The following is a 20,842-nucleotide window of genomic DNA, read 5'->3' on the forward strand; positions in this document are numbered from 1 at the left end:
CTTTGCCCCATATCCCTTAATGTCTTTGGTTAACAAAAATCTATCAGTGTCAGATTTAAAATTAATTGATCTAGCATTAATTGCTGTTTGCAGAAAAGTGTTCCAAACTTCTACCACTCTGTGTGTAGAAGCGTTTCCTAACTTCACTCCTGAAAGGCCTGGCTCTAACTTTTAGGCTATGTCCCCTAGACCTAGAATCCCCAACCTTGTATGGACGGTACCCAGAAAAGGTGTGTTCTCTTCTCAGGGACACTAGAGTGTGCTGGACACTACAACGCACTGTTACTCCAAGATGAATAGAAAGCAGGACAAGTCACAATCAAACTATATAGTGCTCTGGTCAGAGCACAGCTTGAAAACCCTGTCCAGTTCTGGCCACTGAGACATTCAAATGCTGGAGGCAGTGCAGAGTCAAGCAGCAAGAGTGATTCTTAGCAACAAATGAAGAGGACTGGAGAAGCTTAGGCTTTTCAACCTAGAAAAGAAGCACCCAAGAGGTGACCCGATACATGGACAAGGTAGTTAAATATGGTACTGAAAAGGTAAATCAAGTACATCACATTAAACTAAATTGCAAGAATTAGCACAACAGGACACAGGTTCAAGCTCGTAAAAGTCAACTTTAATTTGTTGCCTGGCCTGCTGAGTTTTTCCAGCATTTTCTGTTGTTATTTAGGACTATTAGGAAGCTGTTTGCATAAAGAGTAATCAATAGATGGAATAAAGAGAGGAGTGGCGGTGAAAAGCCCATGAATTATTTGAGGAATAATTGGCTGCTGCAATGGGGGAACCGAAGCGTTTTTCTGGATGGATCAACCAAGATAAGCTGAATGACTATCCTCCTCGATAATTATCTTGCGATAGTGTTGCAGCATTGAGCAACAAGACATGGTTTCCTGTAGTGTATGTAACCTGTACCACCTTAAGAGACTACCTTAAGGTGATGGACTACTTTCTGACGGCTCCTGTATATTGTAGTACCGGTGGTGACCACACCGGTATATAAAAACCCTGTGGAGCAAAGTGTATTTCAGTTCAGCCCTGACCCTCAGTTACTAAGGACCTGTTTAAGTATTCTGTTGTCTGTGTCCAGTTATTCAGCATAACTACATTTAAAAGCACAGACTCAACAGTGGCGACAAGTCTGATCGTACCTAGCGGCAGTTTTGCAGCCAAGGAAGCTTCGTCCTCAGAACGGGCGTCGAAAAGGGGCATCCGCCCTCAACATCCTGCTGAGCACTGCATCGCACGGGAGGCCATCGGGAACCCGGGTTGGTTTGCTGGCCACGAAGTCCACCATCGACGACAGGCAGTGATCATCCCTTCTACGACAGCGGCGGGTAAGCCCGATCGAGCGGCACGGAGGGGAAGTCGGCCGAGTTGTCAGTGGGAGAAGGGGAGGGAAAACAAAGAAAATGGCGGAGAACACGACCGCAGCCGGTGTCAGGGGCCGGACTGCAATCGGGGCAGAGACGCGCAGCAGCCAGGGAAGCGTTGATGTCCACGAGGACCGCGGGAGCGGCGGAGAATAAGAGCAGCAGCGTCGGGGAAATAAAGGACCGCTGGGAGGCGAGAACGGCAACAGCGCGGTAATCGCCATTTTAGTCGGCGGGGGAAGAAGACAAGCGTGGGAAAAGCCGCCAAGCGCGGGAAGCCGCCATTTTGAAAAATAAAATAAAATAAAGAAAACTCAACAAGGATGCCAAAAATGGGTAACATCTCTGCTTTTGATAGCGATGTAGAAGATTGGGCCACTTATGTGGAACGCGTTGAAGTGTACTGTACAGCGAATGAGGTACCGGTGGATAAGAAAGCACTAACCCTATTAAACTCGATGGGTGCGAAGGCGTACGGGTTATTAAGGCACCTTGTAACACCAGATAAACCGGTAGGAAAGAGTTTCGCGGATATGGTTACTATCCTGCAAGAGCATTTAAACCCCACGCCACTGCTGATAGCGGAACGATTTAAATTTTAAATTTTACAAAAGAATTCAGCTTAAAAAGAGGAAAGCAACGCTGAATTCTTAATCGAACTGCGCAAGTTATCAAAGTACTGTCAGTTCGGTACAGGACTAGCAGACGCTCTGAGAGATAAGTTTGTGTGTGGGCTACTAAAGGAAGGAACCTAGAAGTGACTGCTAGAGGAAAAGGATCTTACGCTGGACAAAGCTTTCAGCATTGCAGCATCGCACGAGGCAGCAGCACGAGGCACTGCAGAAATGCAGCAAAGGCCATCGGAATTCAGCACCAATGAAATGGCATTGGGCGCAGTAAAGTGCTATCTTTGCGGAAGGACAACGCATGATCAGAACCAGTGCTGGTTCAAAGATAAAGAATGCAGGCAGTGTGGCAAACTTGGTCACATAGCGAGAGTATGCCGGTCAGGAAAGAAGACCAGCAACAAAAAGTCGCCGCAGGAGAAGTACAAAAAAGTACACAAGGTGACAGAGAACAGTTCGGATGAACAGAAGATGGATTCAGACTCCAGCAGTAAGGAACTGGGTTGTCTAAAAATACATAATGTGGGTAACACAGCAGACCACCAAACTATCTGGGTCATGCTTCGGATAGCAGGAGTCCAAGTGAAGATGGAATTGGACACTGGATCGGCATTGAGGGTCATGAATAAGCAAGATTACAAAAGGTTATTCTCACACATTCCCCTGAGGGATACGGAGATTGTATTGAAAACATACACGGGGCAAATAGTATACCCCATCGGAAAGATAAAGGTAAAGGTGGTCTACAATGGTAAAGAAAGTCAGGGAATGGACTTGTATGTGTTACCTGAGGGAGGTCCGCCACTACTGGGATGGGAATGGATCCGGAGAATAAATATGGACTGGCATTCCTTACAAGCACTAACTGTAGATTCCTGTAAAGAGGACGACGTCAAACCTAAACGACTGTCCAAAATATTGGACGATGCTAAGGAGGTGTTCCAACAGGGACTGGGAACACTGAAAGGAATTACGGCAAACATCAAGGTTGAAGAACATGCAAACCCAAAATTTTTCAAAGCCAGACCGGTACCTTATGCGATACGACCTGCTGTGGAAGCAGAGCTGGAAGGGCTAGAACGTTCAGGAGCACTGTCAAAGGTGGACGGGAGCGAATGGGCCACACCCATTGTTCAAAAAGGCGATAAAGGCCATGAGCGAAGACCATATTCCACTACAACACAAGGTGGACAATTTCCTGATGGCATATCGAAACGCCACGCATGCAGTGACAAATCAAAGCCCTGCCATAATGTTCTATAACAGGAGGTTACGGTCCCGGTTGGATGTTAAAACCCAATGTGCGTAGGGAAGTCGAAAACAAACAATTCCAGCACGTAAATAACAAGGCCACTCGGAGTTTCGAAATAGGACAACCAGTGTTGGCCAGGGACTATAGGAATGATAAATGGCAATCCGGAACAATTCGTGCCCGACAAGGACCCTTGATGTACACGGTAGACGTTGGTGAGAACGTAATACGACGTCATGCTGACCAACTTGTGGAATCGAGAACAAGGGTCGACCCCATGTCTACGGCAGAGACACCAGTTGAAGACGTTATTGAGCCTGTAGCATCTACCTCAGACTCGAACGTATATGATGATGTTCAATCCATAAGAGATCAAATGGATGAGTCACCCCAGCAACGAGAACCAGAGACCCCTGAAAGGCGTTATCCGGCCTGGATCAGGAGGCCTCCTCAGAGACTGAATCTTTGAACAGTTTTGTATGAAAGTTGTATATATGTTATCCATGTTATGTTTAAATTGGGGTGTACACTGTTAAGCTAAAAGGGGAGGAATTGTAGTGTATGTAACCTGTACCACCTTAAGAGACTACCTTAAGGTGATGGACTACTTTCTGATGGCTCCTGTATATTGTAGTACCGGTGGTGGCCACACCGGTATATAAAAACCCTGTGGAGCAAAGTGTATTTCAGTTCAGCCCTGACCCTCAGTTACTAAAGACCTGTTTAAGTATTCTGTTGTCTGTGTCCAGTTATTCAGCATAACTACATTTAAAAGCACAGACTCAACATTTCCCATCTCATTCAGGCCACTATTAGGAACCCAAGTACAGGAAACTCTCTGGTATCCGGCACCGACGGGACCGGGATGGTGCCAGTTGATTAAAAATTCCGGATGACGGAGAGGGTTATCTACCGAGGCTATTTTTAACAAAGAGTCAGACTCCTGTTACTGAGGTGTTTGGACTTCGGACAGTGCCAAGAAGCCGAGTAGTGGCTGTTTGGAGAACTACCCCCACTGACTAACTCAGCCACCGCAGGAGACTCTGACTCAGACTTGGCAACAATTCCGGTTATTGAGGTATTTTCGGAGTATGAATTTTGCTGGTTAATAGAGAATTCCAGATATTTAGGTGCCGTTTAAACGAGAATTTCCTGTATTTCTCTTGACAAAGTCAGAGACATAAAGAAAAAAAGACTTGCATTTACATAGCACCTTTCACGACCTTTGGATGTCCCAAAGCGCTTTACAACCAATGCCGTGCTTTTTGAAGTGTTGTAATGCAGGAAGCACGGCAGCCAATTTGTGCACAGCAAGCTCCCACAAACAGCAATGTGAAAATGACCAGATAATCTGTCTTTAGATGTTGGTGGAGGGATAAATATTGGCCAGGACACCGGGCAACTCATCCCCGGCCACACTCATGTACCGCTGTGCGGCACTGCAGGATTATTGGGAGCATGACACCCAGCTCCCCAAAAAAAACAAATTAACAGGCAGGAAGGATGATCTTATTGTACTGGACAGTAACAATGTTCTTGCACAAGAAGCATTCTTTGAAGAATACAGTGAAACCTGTAAATTACGGACACCTTCGGGACTGGCATCAGCTGCCTTTTTTTTTTTTGCAGGTGTCCTTATTTTCAAAATGGTCAATGTATGCAGTCTCAAAATTGTCAGTGGTATGGGGAGTTCTTTACCCAGCATCCACAGTGGGAGAGAAACCGCTGTATCCCCGGGACAGAGACACGCAAGCATTCCATCCCACAGATAGAGTGGTTTCTCTGCCGCGGTGGATGCTGGGTGAAGAGCTCCCCGTTCCACAAAAGCCATTTCTTTCACAAAGCCCGCTGTCACCTCGCGCTGACCGATATACATTGACCTCACGAGAATTTGGGGGCAAACAAGGAAGCAAGCTGCAAAGAGGGGGGTGCGGGAGTGCCAGTGATCCCAACTCAATCAAAGTTCCAGATACAGCAGCTTTGCAACAGGTTGTGTCCAGTGTTTTAAGTTGTAAAAGGGCTTGGTGCATTGAAGGCTGTCCGTAGTTTGTAATTTGAGAGTGTCCATAGTTTCAGCGTGCCTCTTGTACAGGGAACTTTGTTATATCCGGCACCGACGGGACCGAGCTGTTGCCGATCTATCAAAACTGCCGGACATACAAAGTTAACGTTGAAGCATACGGAGGTTTTCATCTCCGTATCTGACAACAAACACTGTTGCTTAGCAACAGCTTGTAAACAGTCGGCCCGTACCTTGGAAGCATCTCTGTAGCTTAGCAACAGCTTCAGAGAGACGTTCCAGAGCCCGACTGTTGAAAACAAAGCCACGAGAAGAAAAAAAAATTAACAAAACGGCTCCTGATTTCTGCCGGTAGATCGAGGTTTCCGGACATACAACCTCCAGATAAACCAAAGTTTCCTGTATATATTTTAACCATGCAAGTTATATGGGTCTCTCAAGAAGTGTCTGTTTATACAGGTTTTACTGTGTATAAAAGCTCCATCAAAATAGAGCTGCACCATCACTGGCAATGGCTTCTCTTCCCACTCCCACACAGTGACCTCAGGAGCCCTCCCCCAAAAGATGAATCCTGGCCCCCCTCCTCTTCCTCATCTACATGCTGCCCTTGGGTGCTTTCATATGGTCAGTTTCCACGTAAACGCTGATGAAACCAAACTCTCCTTGTCCACCACCTATACCAACCCCTCCACTACCTCGGTGCTGTCAGGTTACTTGCCCAACATCCAGTCCTAGATGGCTTGGAATTTCTTCCAGTTAAACGCTGGGAAGACCAAAACAATCATCATCGGCCATGACACAGATTCCATGCCGTTCCCATCGACTCCACCTCCCTCCCTGGCCACGGTCTCGAGCCGAACCAAACTGTTCACAACCTCGCCGTTCTGTTTCCAACCCCATATCGTCTCCATCACAAAGACTGCCTACTTCCACTACCATAATAATCGCCCACCTCAGCCTATCGACTCCAGAAACCCTCATTCACGTTTTTGTCACCTCCAGAGTCGATTACTCCAATGCACTTCTTTTCCATAAAGACGGTCAGTCTTGAAATTTAGACCTTGGTCTAGGCGGACACTCCAATGCAGTGCTGAGGGAGCGCTGCACTGTCAGAGGTGCCGTCTTTCGGATGAGACGTTAAACCGAGGCCCCGTCTGCACGTGGACATAAAAGGATCCCATGGCACTATTTTGAAGAAGAACAGGGGAGTTATCCTCGGTGTCCTGGGGCCAATACTTGGGCCTCAATCAACATCACTTTAAAAAAAAGATTGTCTGGTCATTATCACATTGCTGTTTGTGGGAGCTTGCTGTGTGCAAATTAATTGCCACATTTCCTACATTCCAACAGTGACTACACTTCAAAAAGTACTTCATTGGCTGTAAAGTGCTTTGGGATGCCCCAAGGTCGTGAAAGGCGCTATCTAAATGCAAGCCATTCTTTTTTCTTTTCTGAATGTGCTGAATCGACCTCCACTCCAGAGTAATCTAATCACCATCTTCTTTGTCATATAGAGCTAAACCAAAATGCTTTCCCTCCTCTCCTGAGCTTGAGTCATGAATGGTGCCCAACTGGAGTTCTGTACTCGTCCTTTGCCAGTAGAGATTTTGGCTTGTTTTTATTTTATTTTTATTTATTTTATTTTTTTATTTTTTTATTTTTTTAAAAACAATCGAGTTCCTCCACATTCCAATCCACAATTGCTGCTCTGCTCTCCACTCCTCCTCAACCCAATGCAAAAACACACAAGCAGAGCAGGCTGTGTTGCCATGGTTTGGTCACAGATCGTGACTGTGCCAAACATAAAAGGCTCTGAAGATAAATAAATTCATATTTGCAATTAAAATAATCTCCGGTTTATCCGCAACACAAGACTCCCTCGCACAGGATCACACTCCTTCGCTCCCAAAGTTACCCCCACTGCTCCCTCTCGAAATGCCACTTGCTCGAGGGATAAAGATCGTGCACAATACGAAGGTGCAACAGAAGGAACGCTGCGGAGAATCATTTCCCAGTGAGCGTTAAGTGTACACCCATCACCTCAGTGCCCTACTGAGGCAAACACTTGTTAAAGAAGTTAACACGTTTGACCAAATTTCATACACAAGGAAAACATTCCACATCCAATTTTTAAAGCAGTTTGCAGCAATTTTTACATTTAAAAATTACACCCAATTAGTTGTTTTTAAAAAAATAAGTTATTTGAATCATCAATTAACTTTGGCAATAGATCTTTAGAAAAAGGTCTAAGTTCAACTTGGATAAGAAGGACCAGAGGGCACAAGTAAAAGAAAGACTTGCATTTATATAGAGCCTTTCATCTCAGGATGTCCCAAAGCGCTTTACAGCTCATGAATTACTTTTGAAGTGTAGTCACTGTTGTAATATAGGAAACGCGGCAGCCAATTTGCGCACAGCAAGCTCCCACAAACAGCAATGTGATAATGACCAGATACTCTTTTTTTTTTTAATATAAAAGTGATGTTGATTGAGGGATAAATATTGGCCAGGACACCAGGGAGAAGTCCCCTGTCCTTCTTCAAATAGTGTCATGGAATCCTTTACGTCCACCTGAGAGAGCAGACGGGGCCTCGGTTTAACATCTCATCCAAAAGACAGCACCGCTGACAGTGCAGCACTCCCTCAGCACTGCACTGGAATGGAGTGTCAGCCTAGATTTTTATGCTCAATCTATGGAGTGGGACTTGAACCCACAACCTTCGGGAGTAGGCCATTTGGCCCTTCGAGCCTGCTCCGCCATTCAATAAGATGATGGCTAATCATCTACCTCAACTCCACCTTCCCGCACTATCCTCATATCCCTCGAGTCCCAGCAGGTCAACAACAACTTGTATTTATATAGCGCCTTTAACATAGTAAAACGTCCCAAGGCGCTGCACAGGAGTATTGCAAGACAAAACATTTGACACCGATCCACACAAGAATAAATTAGGGCAGGTGACCAAAAGCTTGGTCAAAGAGGTAGGTTTTAAGGAGTATCTTAGTGGAGGAAAGAGGTAGTGAGGCGGCGAGGTTTAGGCAGGGAATTCCAGAGCTTAGGGCCTAGGCAACAGAAGGCACGGCCACCAAATGTTGAGCGATTATAATCAGGGATGCTCAAGAGGGCAGAATTAGAGGAGCGCAGATATCTCGGGGGGTTGTGGGGCTGAAGGAGATTACAGAGATAGGAAGGGGCGAGGTCATGGAGGGATTTGAAAACAAGGGTGAGAATTTTGAAATTGAGGCGCTGCTTCACCGGGAGCCAATGTAGGTCAGCAAGCACAGGGGTGATGGGTGAACGGGACTTGGTCAGTCAGCATCTGTTGCCTTTGTTCAGAACATGAAGTGTTGCACCCAAACCATTAACCTGGCTTTTCTCTTTGTAGATGCTGACTGGCCTAATGTCGATTTCCTTTCATCAATGGATAATCATACATGGAGTCGGGATAGAGGAGGCTCGATGGGAGGAATGGCCTTTTCATGCTCCATCTTTTACGTTCTTATGTACCGAAGGACTGTCAGAGGCCATGCAATCATACCCCAGCCGTTCAAGTGCAGAGGAGGAGAAAACTGGAATAGTTCAGTTCTTTCTGATCAGCATGGTCTCGTTACCTGTAGGGGTCCCAACCCTCCAGGAATTAAAGATTAATCTCCAAGACACTGCTGTGAGCAAAACCCAGGAGAAAAATCATAGGGGTATGAAAAGAGAGTGCAATTTTTTATTTTCTTTGAATACTTTGTTCATTAGTTACAAAAAATATTGGAGATTGGGGGGGGAAAGGAAAAAAAAAAATCGCTGTTTGACTGGGCGGGATGGAGGCGATAGGTCACGTGATCTCCAGGAATACGTCCAACCAGAGTTGGCAACCTTAGTTACCTGGAACATGTAAAACGCCAGCTTCTCATTGTACTCCCACTGTTTTATTGCTTGTTCCACCTCCGGAGGCACTGTTGTTGTAGATGTAGGACCTTGGCCGGCAGGCCCGTGATAATATTCAGCGAGTTTAGCCAGCTGTTCGCGAAGGTACCTCGTCAAAATCTGAGTCCATTCTGTCAAGGGAGGTGGTGAGAAACAAAATTAATCAAGGCAAGACTTCAAAAGCAACATTCCAACTCAAAGATGGCTTGCATCCTAGAATGCTCAGAGAAGTCCCAGAGAAGGCTCTGACTGACGGAATAAAACTCACTACGCACTTGGTTTGAGTATAAAGCAAGGCTTTAATCAACTTGTTTCAGAACATGGAGGTCTAGTTGTACTTCACTAGTTCCTTGTCTTACAAAATCCCCCCGGAAAGCTGGGCCCACGCCCGAGTATTTACACTCCTTGGACGGCGCCACCAGCTGGCCGTCCAGCGTTATTTCACGAGTAGTTTCTTGATGAATGATGAGATTTGTAACATTGACCATAGTCTTTCAAAACATCCTTGGATATGAAAGTTGTGCCAGAGGCTTCCAATGCAATACCCTCTGTTCAAAAAGGTAGAAAGGGATAAACAGGCCAAGTGCAGACCAGCCAACCCAACATCGATAGTGGATAAGCCTCGAGATGCCATGACATGGGATAAAGTTAACACTCACCTAGAAAGACATGGATTGATGAGAGACAACACGTATTTGTAAAAGGCACGTCGCCTCTGGCACATTGTTGTCTGAATTTGAGCGTGTTTGAACCCATAAGATGGATTTAAAGCAGCAGCAACTGCTCAGACATCCACAGGCAGATTAAAAGACAGCAACATTGCTGACCATTAACATTTACATCAACATCAATGGTGCTTTTCCTCTCTGGAAGCAGTAAGTGAAGTCACTAAGTGATGCTCTGTGCCTCCAAAAGGTATGTATGTTGCCCTGTTCGTTTTACACTATGACTATGGAGGCAGCTGAACAATACAAGCAGGGTAGAACACCCTCTTTTCAGGGTATGAAGTTAGTAGTTCACACTTCGTGTGGTGCAGGTGGGTATTAGCCATTCAAAGAGCAGCAAGTTCTCTAGTTGGCATTCCTCCCTCAACCACTGCCACCATTCATCTCATCCCCAGTTATGGGCAGAACAGTTGCCGCATTTGCCGACTTAATACTAGCCACACTCCCAAAATTAAATGCATTATGCAAAAGTCTTTGAGTTGTTTTGACATGATCATTACATAAATGCAAGTGTAATACCACATTTTAAAGCAGCAACTGCTCATCAGTTTTCACATAAAACTTACAATCAAAGCACTCAATGCCAACCTTCTCTGGCGTGCATTCATTGAAATGGGCGAGATGACTAATTACACTTTTTTTTAAAAAAAGAAAATAGGGGGAAACATTTCAAATCGTTAGTTATGTTAGGGAATGGAATCAAGGGTCTATTTTCAACAGTGACAGTGCAGCTTCAGAGGTTTTGGAAGATCTGATCTGCATTACTGTCACCACAGTGGATTAGTAGAACTCGCATCTTTATTGATGAATCCCAAAAATGCGATATGAATGAAGTAGACAAATCACTCAAGTGGCAATTTTGACGAAATTTTGAGAGTGGATAAATTCAAGTGGTATTTTTTTTATGCTCGAGAGGAATGCCTCATTTATACTATCAGCATCTGCAGCCTATGTCCGTAGCAAAAACAGACAAAACAAAAAGAAAAATCAGGGGTCTCTCACTCAAGCCAGGCTGCATCATCTTTCCAGGGGTCCTTCCATTTTCCAACTGATTAAAGAAAAAAGACTTGCATTTATATAACACCTTTCACGACCTCAGCACGTCTCAAAGCGCTTTACAGCCATTGAAGTACTTTTGAAGTGTAGTCACTGTTGTAATGAGGGAAACGCGGCAGCCAATTTGCACACAGCAAGCTCCCACACACACCAATGTGATAGTGACCAGATAATGGCCCAGAAATTCGGGTCGCCACGGGCGAGTACGCACGGGGTACTCACCTGTAGGCCCAATGTAAGTGCCAGTTTCCTGCATGCACGGGAAACCGGCACTTCCGTTCCTCTGAACGAAGAGGTTCAGAGGTCGAACGCGTGCGCGGGAGGGGCTGCGCGTGCGCATCGAACTTCGTTTTTTTTTTTTTAAAAACAGGTTTTCCCGGGAGGGTAAGTCTGCAGAAGTTAGAAATGTAAAAAGCAGACGTAAGGCCTGCTTTTTACAAGGTAAGTGGTGAATTAATTAAAATTAAAACTTTTTTTCCAAACAGGTTTATTATTTTTAAATACTTTAAAGCAAGGTAAGTTTATTTTTAGCCCCATTAGAAAATAAAATTATTTTTTTCAAAAATTTAAATTGTTTAAAATAGTTATTTCATGTAATTTATAGTTTATTTTAAAAATGTGATTTAAAAAAAACATTTATTTGAAGATTTAGTGCTATTTTGGGGCCGTAGTATTAATAAGTCTTGACAGCACTTCCTGTCAGACTTATGAATGGAGCATTCCCTGCTCCGATTGGCTCCCCATGGCCCACGTGATCCCAGGGGGTGCATCGAACTAACTGCGCCCCTGGGATACGCAAGCACTGCGCGCCAGCAGCTGGACCAGGCCCCGGATCGGAATTCCATGGGGGCCCAGAGCCTCAACGGCCGGTGCGCAAGCTAAGTGCAGATCGGGGGCTTGCACCCGCGGGAAGCCCCCGACCCGAATTTCTGGGCCATTCTGATTTAGTGATGTTGGTTAGGGGATAAATATTGGCCAGGACACCGGGGATAACTCCCCTGCTCTTCTTCAAAATAGTGCCGTGGGATCTTTTCCGTCCACCTGAGAGTGCAGACGAGGCCTCGCTTTACCTTCTCATCCGAAAGACGGCACCTCCGACAGTGCAGCGCTCCCTCAGATATTGTGCTCAAATCTCTGGAGTGGGAATTGAACCCACAACTTTCTGACTCGGAGGCGAGAGTGCTACCAACTGAGCCTTAGCTGAAACCCAACGTTGCACGTTGTTTGATGCGCTCACCACTACGTGGCTTTCCAGCTGCCTGATCAGGCAAAATAAAAACACCCCGGGTATTTTAATCTTAAATCCTGCATCAGACATTTCAACTCTCTTTTTTCTGGATGTTTATCATCTTTGGCTCTGCAAACAAAATAGCCACAACAAATGTACTCCATCACTTAAAATGCCCACGTTTTAAATCGGGCAAATAGCGCAAACCCATTTACTGTACCATCATAGTCAATTATAAAGTCGGCACTTACAGCGGATTACACTTAACCAAACCCAAATGCCAAGGAAAAGAACTATTTTAGTTACTACAAATGTTATGGGTGATGAGTATTGCTACTTCGTTACATAGTGCTCATGTAGAACTACTCAAAGTGCCTTAAAATAGCAATTAGCAAGAAATTGGAGGGGAAGACGGGTAGGAATGGGAGGCTGAAGGTACAATCACAGAGTGATGGGTTTTTAAGGCGGCTTTCGGTAGGAAAAACAGAAAGGCAGAGTATTATTTCAATGGTGCTAGATTGGGAAATGCTGATGTACAAAGGGACCTGGGTGTCCTTGTACACCAGTCACTGAAAGCAAACATGCAGGTGCAGCAAGCAGTTAGGAAGGCAAATGGTATGTTGGCCTTCATTGCAAAAGGATTTGAGTACAGGAGCAAGGATAAGAACATAAGAAATAGGAGCAGGAGTAGGCCAATCGGCCCCTCGAGCCTGCTCCGCCATTCAATAAGATCATGGCTGATCTGATCCTAACCGCCAATCTACTATCACAGAACCATCTCCTGAATCTAACAAGATTAGACACACGAAATAGGAGCAGGATCAGGTTACACGGCCCCTGGGCCCACTCCGCTACCCACAGGGCCATGTCCGATCCAAACCTAGACTCATGTCCAAATTCCTGCCCGCTCCCCGTAACCCTTAATTCCCTTTACTTCTAAGAAACGGTCTATTTCTGTTTTAAATTTATGTAATGATGTAGCTTCTACAGCTTTTTGGGGCAGCATATTCCATGGACCTACCACCCTCTGAGTGAAGTAGTTCCTCCTCATCTCAGTTTTGAAAGAGCAGCCCCTTATTCTAAGACTATGCCCCCTAGTTCTAGTTTCACCCATCATCGGGAACATCCTCCCCGCATCCACCCGATCCAACCCCTTCACAATCTTATGTTTCAATAAGATCGCCTCTCATTCTTCTGAACTCCAATGAGTAGAGTCCCAATCTACTCAACCTCTCCTCATATGTCCATCCCCTCATCCCCGGGATTAACCGAGTGAACCTTCTTTGTACTGACTCGAGAGCAAGTATGTCTTTTCTTAAGTATGGACACCAAAACTGTATGCAGTATTCTAGGTGCGGTCTCACCAATACCTTGTACAACTGAAGCAATACCTCCCTATGTCTTCCTACAGTTATACAGGGCCTTGGTGAAACCACACCTGGACTGGTGTGTGCAGTTTTGGTCTCCTTATCTAAGAAAGGATATACTTGCCATAGAGGGAGTGCAGCGAAGGTTCACCAGAGTGATTCCTGGGATGGCAGGACTGTCGTATGAGGAGAGATTGGGTCGACTAGGCCTGTATTCACTAGCGTTTAGAAGAATGAGAGGGGATCTCATTGAAACGTATTAAATTCTGACAGGGCTAGACAGACTGGATGCAGGGAGGAGGTTTCCCCTAGTTGGGGGATCTAGAACAAGGGGTCACAGTCTCAGGATACGGGGTAGGACATTTAGGACTGAGAGGAGGAGAAATTTCTTCAGAGGATGGTGAACCTGTGGAATTCTCTACCACAGACAGCTGTGGAGGCCAAGTCACTAAATATATTGAAGAAGGAAATACAGGAAACTCTTTTATCCGGCACCGACGGGACCGGCGTGGTGCCGGTTGATCAAAAAGTCCGGATTAGAGAGGTATATTACTAAGGTACGAGAGCCCCGTACACGGCCACAGATCCAGGCGTCCCTGTTGCATGGCAACAGGTGCAGGAGCCCCGGTTACACGGCCACAGATCCAGGCGTCCCTGTTGCATGGCAACAGGTGCAGGAGCCCCGGTTACACGGCCACAGATCCAGGAACCCCGGTTACACGGCCTCTAATATGAAGTAAAACTTACCTGAACCTACTCCTGAATTTTGCCAGTTAAGAGAGATTTCCGGTTATTTAGGTGCCGGTAAAAAAAGAGTTTCCTGTCGATGGATTTCTAGACACAAAAGGCATCAAGGGGTATGGGGAGAGAGCAGGAATATGGTATTGAGATAAAGGATCAGCCATGATCATAATGAATGGCGGAGCAGGCTCGAAGGGCCGACTGGCCTACTCCTGCTCCTATTTCTCTATGTTTCTTTCAAGGCAGCGAGACAGGTAGCACTGCAAAGCAGTTTTGGAAGAGAATTTTAGAAGGACATCTTAGCCAAAAGATCTGCCGCAATGGTAAGAGTAATAATCCAGATTCAGAGGAGCAGAAAGTGGGAGCTGGAGTAGATTTCCCAAATATGGTAGGATGGGGTGAAATCTGAAATCAATTTACTGGGACACACAGGGCCAGTGGAATTGGGCTAGAATATGTTATTGGGCTAGAATGGGTTGTTGGGCATGCAAAAAGGGACTCGGGCTGCAGAACTCTGGATGAGTTGAAGGTTCTGAAGTGGGGAGGCCAGTGAAGAGAGAGACTACTACAACCCAATAAAACAGAGTTCTGTGCATCATTACCATGCACATAGACAGAGGGAGAAATTTGCACTGAAAACTTCAAACAGTTACTACCCAAAAAATGGAAAGTTAATCTGATCAGAACACTTGTACATTAAAGGACCACATTTCAGTTAAGCTACAATGAATACTGGTGCCTTCCTACACCAACCTCGATAGAGTTCCATGTCTATATTATCTTTAAACCAGTAGTGTTTTTAATAACATGGCATTTAAAAAACACAAGTAAAATATTGGGAGGGGGGGGGGGGGGGGGAAAACAGCCAGAACCATGAAGCTCAAGTTAACAGAGGTTACATTGCAACTTTATAACGGGCTGGACATCACGTGGAGCATCACACCAATGTAGTCACTCTGGGATGTGCACACATTGGAACGGAAGTACTGAAGCGCAGTAAGAATAATTCCACGAGAAAATGGATATGCCATACCAAAGAGAGAGAGAGAGAGAGAGAAAAATTTAAGTTTTACATCCTGAAGTGATCCTCATCAAGATAGATATATTTTAAGATCAATCATGCTTGCAGCACGAGGGAACACGAATAAATAGATATTATAAAGATGCCTTTGTTGAAATGATAAATATTTGGAATAATCTACCAGGTATGGCCATTAGGGATGTTCAAAATGCAATTGAATGAAATGCTGACTGAGTATTGGAGAGAGGAGTTTCAACGGGCTGAATGTCTTTTCTCCTCTAACTCTTCTAATGTGTTTAACTTCAATGACATGACTGGGTAGGTTTGTTATCTTGGGATAGATGCAATATACCAGCACTTCTGGTTAGCTTTCCAAATTGATTTTAAAACATTTTTTGAACAGTGGCAATGCAGATAACCACAATTGCAAAGTGTTTCATTTTCCACACAGACTGCACTTAATTACAGAGAGATTACCAACTCCCTCTGTGGCATTAATACGTCAGCCAATCAGTAAAGGCCAGCTCAGAACAAAAACCTAAATATAGGTTCCCTCCCCAGGGTAAAAAAGTGTGATTTTACAAAATGTTTTCGACCAAAGAGGGGGACTCTCAACTGATCAAAAGGTACATCAAATTATCCACACCACTGTTCAGATTCAAAACAGTGCATGTTCAAAAGAATTAAATTAATTTTGTTTATATTCGTGTATGAAGAGTTTGCCATTTGCTGCCAAGATTAAATACATTATTTATGGCATGATAATCAATGACAGTAACCTTTCCAGCATTTACATAAATAGCAAATCATCAAGAACACGAGATATTAGGAACAATTAAAGACCATTAGACACAACAAGACCATCTCTTTTGATTAACCCCAGGTAACGGTCGACTTTCTGCTCATATCCCTTAATCCATTCTCACTCAAGAAACTCACCGATATTGGTTTCTTGAACCATTTATACAGGCTGCTTCAATTCCTTTACTGGTAAATGATTCATGCGCTGCCTGAAAGGGCGGTGGAAGCAGATTCAATAGCAACTTTCAAAAGGGAATTGGATAAATACTTGAAAAATAAACATTTGCAGGGCTACAGGGAAAGAGCGGGGTGGGGGTGTGGAGAGTGGGACTAATTGGAGAGCTCTACCAAAGAATTGGCACAGGTACGATGGGCCGAATGGCCTCCTTCTGTGCTGTATCATTCTATTCTATGAAGTCTTATATTTTGGGTGAAGAGGTTTTGCCTGGATTTTTTTCCCCCTAATTTTTAAACTCAAGTTTCTTGGAAAGCATTGGCCAATGTTTATTTTGTTAAAATGTCGTACTTGTTTACATTCCATGCCCAGCGTATTACAGTGTAATGTGTACAAGAGCAAAATTTCAGTACCTTCTCCAATATGATGGGGAACAGCAGTTCCATTTCTAATAAAGTATACAGAGTATTATATAGAAAGTGCAGCCCAGAAATAGGCCATTCGGCCCACCTGGTCTATACCGGAGCTAATGCTCCACACAAGACTTCCCCCACCCTATCAACATATCCGTCTATTCCTTTTTCCCCTCATGTGTTTATCTAGCTTCCCCGTGAATCCATCTATGCTGTTCGCCTTAACCACTCCCTGTGGTAGCGAGTTCCACATTCTAACCACTCTCTGGGTAAAGAGGTTTCTCCTGAACTCCTTGTTGGTTTTATTCATGACTGTCTTGTAATTATGGCCCCTAGTTTTGGATCCCCCCACAAGTGGAAACATCTTCTCTACCACATCAGACCCCTTCATAATTTTAAAGACCTCTGTTAGGGCACCCCTCAGTTATTCTCTTCTCTCGAGCCTGTTCAGTCTTTCCTGATGAGTTATACCCTCTCCGTTCTGGAGTTTTTAAACAGGGAGTGTTCCCTTCAAGTAAAAGTAAACAAACATGAACGTGAAACTACCAGGGTGCCGCCATTTGGTTTTCTAACTTAATTTAGTCAGATGGATTGTGGATTGCTTAAAGAGCACGTGTTTACACCGACAACACCATCATTTCAGCAGTAAATAAAAGCTCACATTTGGTTCATTCATTGATGCTGATTTAACAAATGGAATAACTTTCATGGAATAAAGAAAGACTTGCATTTCTATAGCACCTTTCGCAACCACCGGACGTCCCAAAGCGCTTTACAGCCAATGAACTACTTTTGAAGTGTAGTCACTGTTGCAATGTAGGAAACGCGACAGCCAATTTGCGCACAGCGGGTAGTCAAAACTGCCCAACGCATTACCGGCACCCGGCTACCGACCATAGAGCACATATACCAGAAACGCTGTTTACGGAGGTCACGGTCCATCATCAAAGACCCTACCCACCCCAGCCACAGTCTGTTCGCCCCCCCTGCCATCTGGGAGACGCTACAGATGCATTCGCACCCGTACGACCAGATTTAGGAACAGCTTCTTTCCCAGGGCTGTCATCCTACTGAACTCCACAAATAAACTCTAAAGCCTGCACATCTGCCAATGCACTTTATTATGGTTATGTTTATGTTAATGTATTACAAGCCAAATGTAAGTTGAATGTTTAAATGTCTTAATCTAAATGTACACTCTCGGGAGCCGCAAGCCTACATTTCGTTGTACTGCACTTGTGCACTAACAATGACAATAAAAGTTGATTTGATTTGATTTGATTTGAAACAGCAATGTGATAATGACCAGATCATCGGTTTTTGTGATGTTGATTGAGGGATAAATATTGGCCAGGACAGCAGGGATAACTCCCCTGCTCTTCATCGAAAGAGTGCCATGGGAACTTTTACATCCACCTGAAAAAGCAGACGGGGCCTCGGTTTAACCGACAGTGCAGCACTCCCTCAGCACTGCACTGGGAGTGTCAGCCTAGATTTTTGTGCTCAAGTCTCTGGAGTGGGGCTTGAACCCACAACCTTCTGACTCAGGGGCGAGGGTGCTACCCACTGAGCCACGGCTGACACTGTAATAAAGTAAAAAGTGTTCCATATATTAAAATGAGCAAAAGGCACAATTCAAACTAAGTTACAATATCAAAAGCAGAGTATTACAAAGGAACTTATTGCACAAGCACAGAGGGTTAATTAAGCATTGGTGCGGCAGGTGTCTGACAAAACGGATGCATACAACATGGCGAGTGCCCACACCGTACATTCGACATGCAATGCAAGGATGCACTTGTGAAAAGGGCATATTTGGGACTAACACAATGTCGCATCAGTCACTTAAAGGGGGCTTCAGCACTGGGGCACATAACAGAGAAGTCTCAGATTTTTTTTTTCCCTAAGTGCTTCTAAATATGGGGATCCCAATGGAGTGCATCTGTTCCCAGACTAATTGGGAGCATTTCTTTCAAAGCAAGAGGGTGAGCAGTGGAGACTGAACAAAAAACCCACAAAAACAGAATGTTGCCATCAATATGAAACAGATACACTCCAAGGGAACTCCCCTGACTTGCATCTCTCCAGTGCATCTGCTCCTGTGGTTAATTACAAGAATAAAAGATATTTATGGGTTTTCACAAAGGATGCTGATAAATGAGGCACTCAAAACTGGGGGGAAATTGTCACAGTCTGTATTAGGAACGAGAGGCCCAATACATTAAATTGTAAAAGCTGTAAAGCAAACAAAGAAAGACAGACTTGCATTTACATAGCGCCTTTCACAACCTCAGGACGTCCCAAAGCGCTTGTAGTACTTTTTGAAGTGTAGTCACTGTTGTAATGTAGGAAACTTGGCAGCCAATTGTGCACAGCAAGCTCCCACAAACAGCAATGTGATAATGAAGAGATAATTTTTTTTTTTTTTTTTTTTTTTTTAAAGTGATGTTAGTTGAAGGATAAATATTGGCCAGGACTCGAAGGATATGGGAATAAATAGGAAAGTGAAGTTGAGGTAGAAGATCAGCCATCTTACCAAATGACAGCAGGCTCAAGGGGCCGTCTGACCTACTCCTGCTCCCTATTTCTGCTGTTCTAGGACACCGAGAACTTCCCCTGCTCTTTTACATCCACCCGAGAGGGCAGACGGGGCCTCGGTTTAAAAGACAGACAGTGCAGCGCTCCCTCAGTACTGCACCGATAGATTTTGTGCTCAAGTCTCTAGAGTGGGACTTGAACCCACGACCGTCTGACTTAAAAAGGTAACCGTGCCACCCATTGAGTCACGGCTGACACCGTGTATAACAGGCTGCGCAACAATCTGACAGAATCTGAATTCATAATGGGGTCAGTGGTACAGATGTGTCACACGAGGGACTAATGAATCTCAATGTCAGTCAGCAATTACATTTGCGTAAGTCAGGAACTGTGCCAAGCTGAGGCAACTCATCGAGACAACTGGACAAGAGAGAAATGAGCAGAAGAGTATCTCTGGTTGGCTAGAGCACCACCCTATTGACTGACTGAAGAATGGGAACAGCAGGGGCCAGGAATTTGCCCCACCCCCACCCCAAAATTTAGAAACAGGAGAAACCACTGAAAAGCAAACATTTTACAAAATAAATTTTGATCATCTTGATGTGCATTTTAAAAGGATTTTTATTATTAAAAAAAATGTTTATTAAAGCAAACCACTTTCAAATAGAAACTTGATGAGTTGTGGCGCATTATTTTTCAGCCAACTCATTTCATAGACTCAACGCTCAGTCGTTGAATATATTCAAGGTCAAGATCGATAGATTTTTGGACTCTAGGGAAATCAAGTGATATGGGGATCGGGCGGGAAAGTGGAGATGAGGTTGAAGATCAGCCACGATCTTATTGAATGGCGGAGCTGGCTCGAGGGGCCGTGTGGCCCACTCCTGCTCCGATTGCTTATGTTCTTATGTAGGAAGAGGCCATTTGGCCCATTGTGTCTATGCCACCTCTTTGAAAAAGCTATCCAATTATTCCCACTCCACTGCTCTCATCAAACTTCTCAGTATCAGAAATATTAATGTGACAATGGCCACAAGTTATCTGTAGAACCGGATCTGAAAAGCCACATCAGATGTACTGGCTTTCTAAACTCTTTTTATTCTTTATGTTCCTACACTTATTTGGTTTAGCGCAGAGGTCAGAAGGTTATGAGCATGCCCTTCTCTACACCCGCCATCTATGTGAGTTTCTAGTCGACCAACATGTGTTGTACTTCTCTTGGGGTAGGATTGACCCAGCAACTTTTCTTGCTCCCAGAGACGATAGCTCAGCTATCACGTGTTATTCTATCTAGTAAACCATGCCAGAATGAAAAGCACGCATTAAAAGGAGCTTAGGCTCCCAGTTAAGCAATGCCTTGATTTCAAAATTCTCATCCTTGTTTTCAAATCCCAACATGGCCTCGCCCCTCCCTATCTCTGTAATCTCTTCCAGTCCCATAATCCCATAACCACCACCTCCCCACCCAAGATATCTGCGCTCCTCTAATTCTGCCCTCTCGAGCATCCCTGATTATAATCGCTCAACCATCGGTGGCCATGCCTTTTGTTGCCGAGGCCCTAAGCTCTGGAATTCCCTGCCTAA

At 44.6% G+C, this 20,842-nt stretch overlaps 1 protein-coding gene across 8 annotated transcripts in view; it reads right to left on the reverse strand.

Annotated features, from left to right (window-relative positions):
• The window catches only part of LOC147115504 (mediator of RNA polymerase II transcription subunit 12-like protein), a 637,745-nt gene that overhangs the window by 544,859 nt on the left and 72,044 nt on the right, over window positions 1-20,842 (reverse strand). For all 8 annotated transcript variants that reach the window (XM_085989804.1, XM_085989800.1, XM_085989802.1 and 5 more), the window contains exon 6: window positions 9,152-9,324. In XM_085989804.1, the coding sequence (XP_085845930.1) occupies window positions 9,152-9,324 (173 nt within the window). The remainder of the gene's footprint in view (window positions 1-9,151; window positions 9,325-20,842) is intronic.

This window comes from Somniosus microcephalus, chromosome 6 (assembly GCF_052327205.1).
Source record: "Somniosus microcephalus isolate GS21.2 chromosome 6, FLI_Smic_1.0, whole genome shotgun sequence".
Lineage (NCBI taxonomy): Eukaryota > Metazoa > Chordata > Chondrichthyes > Squaliformes > Somniosidae > Somniosus > Somniosus microcephalus.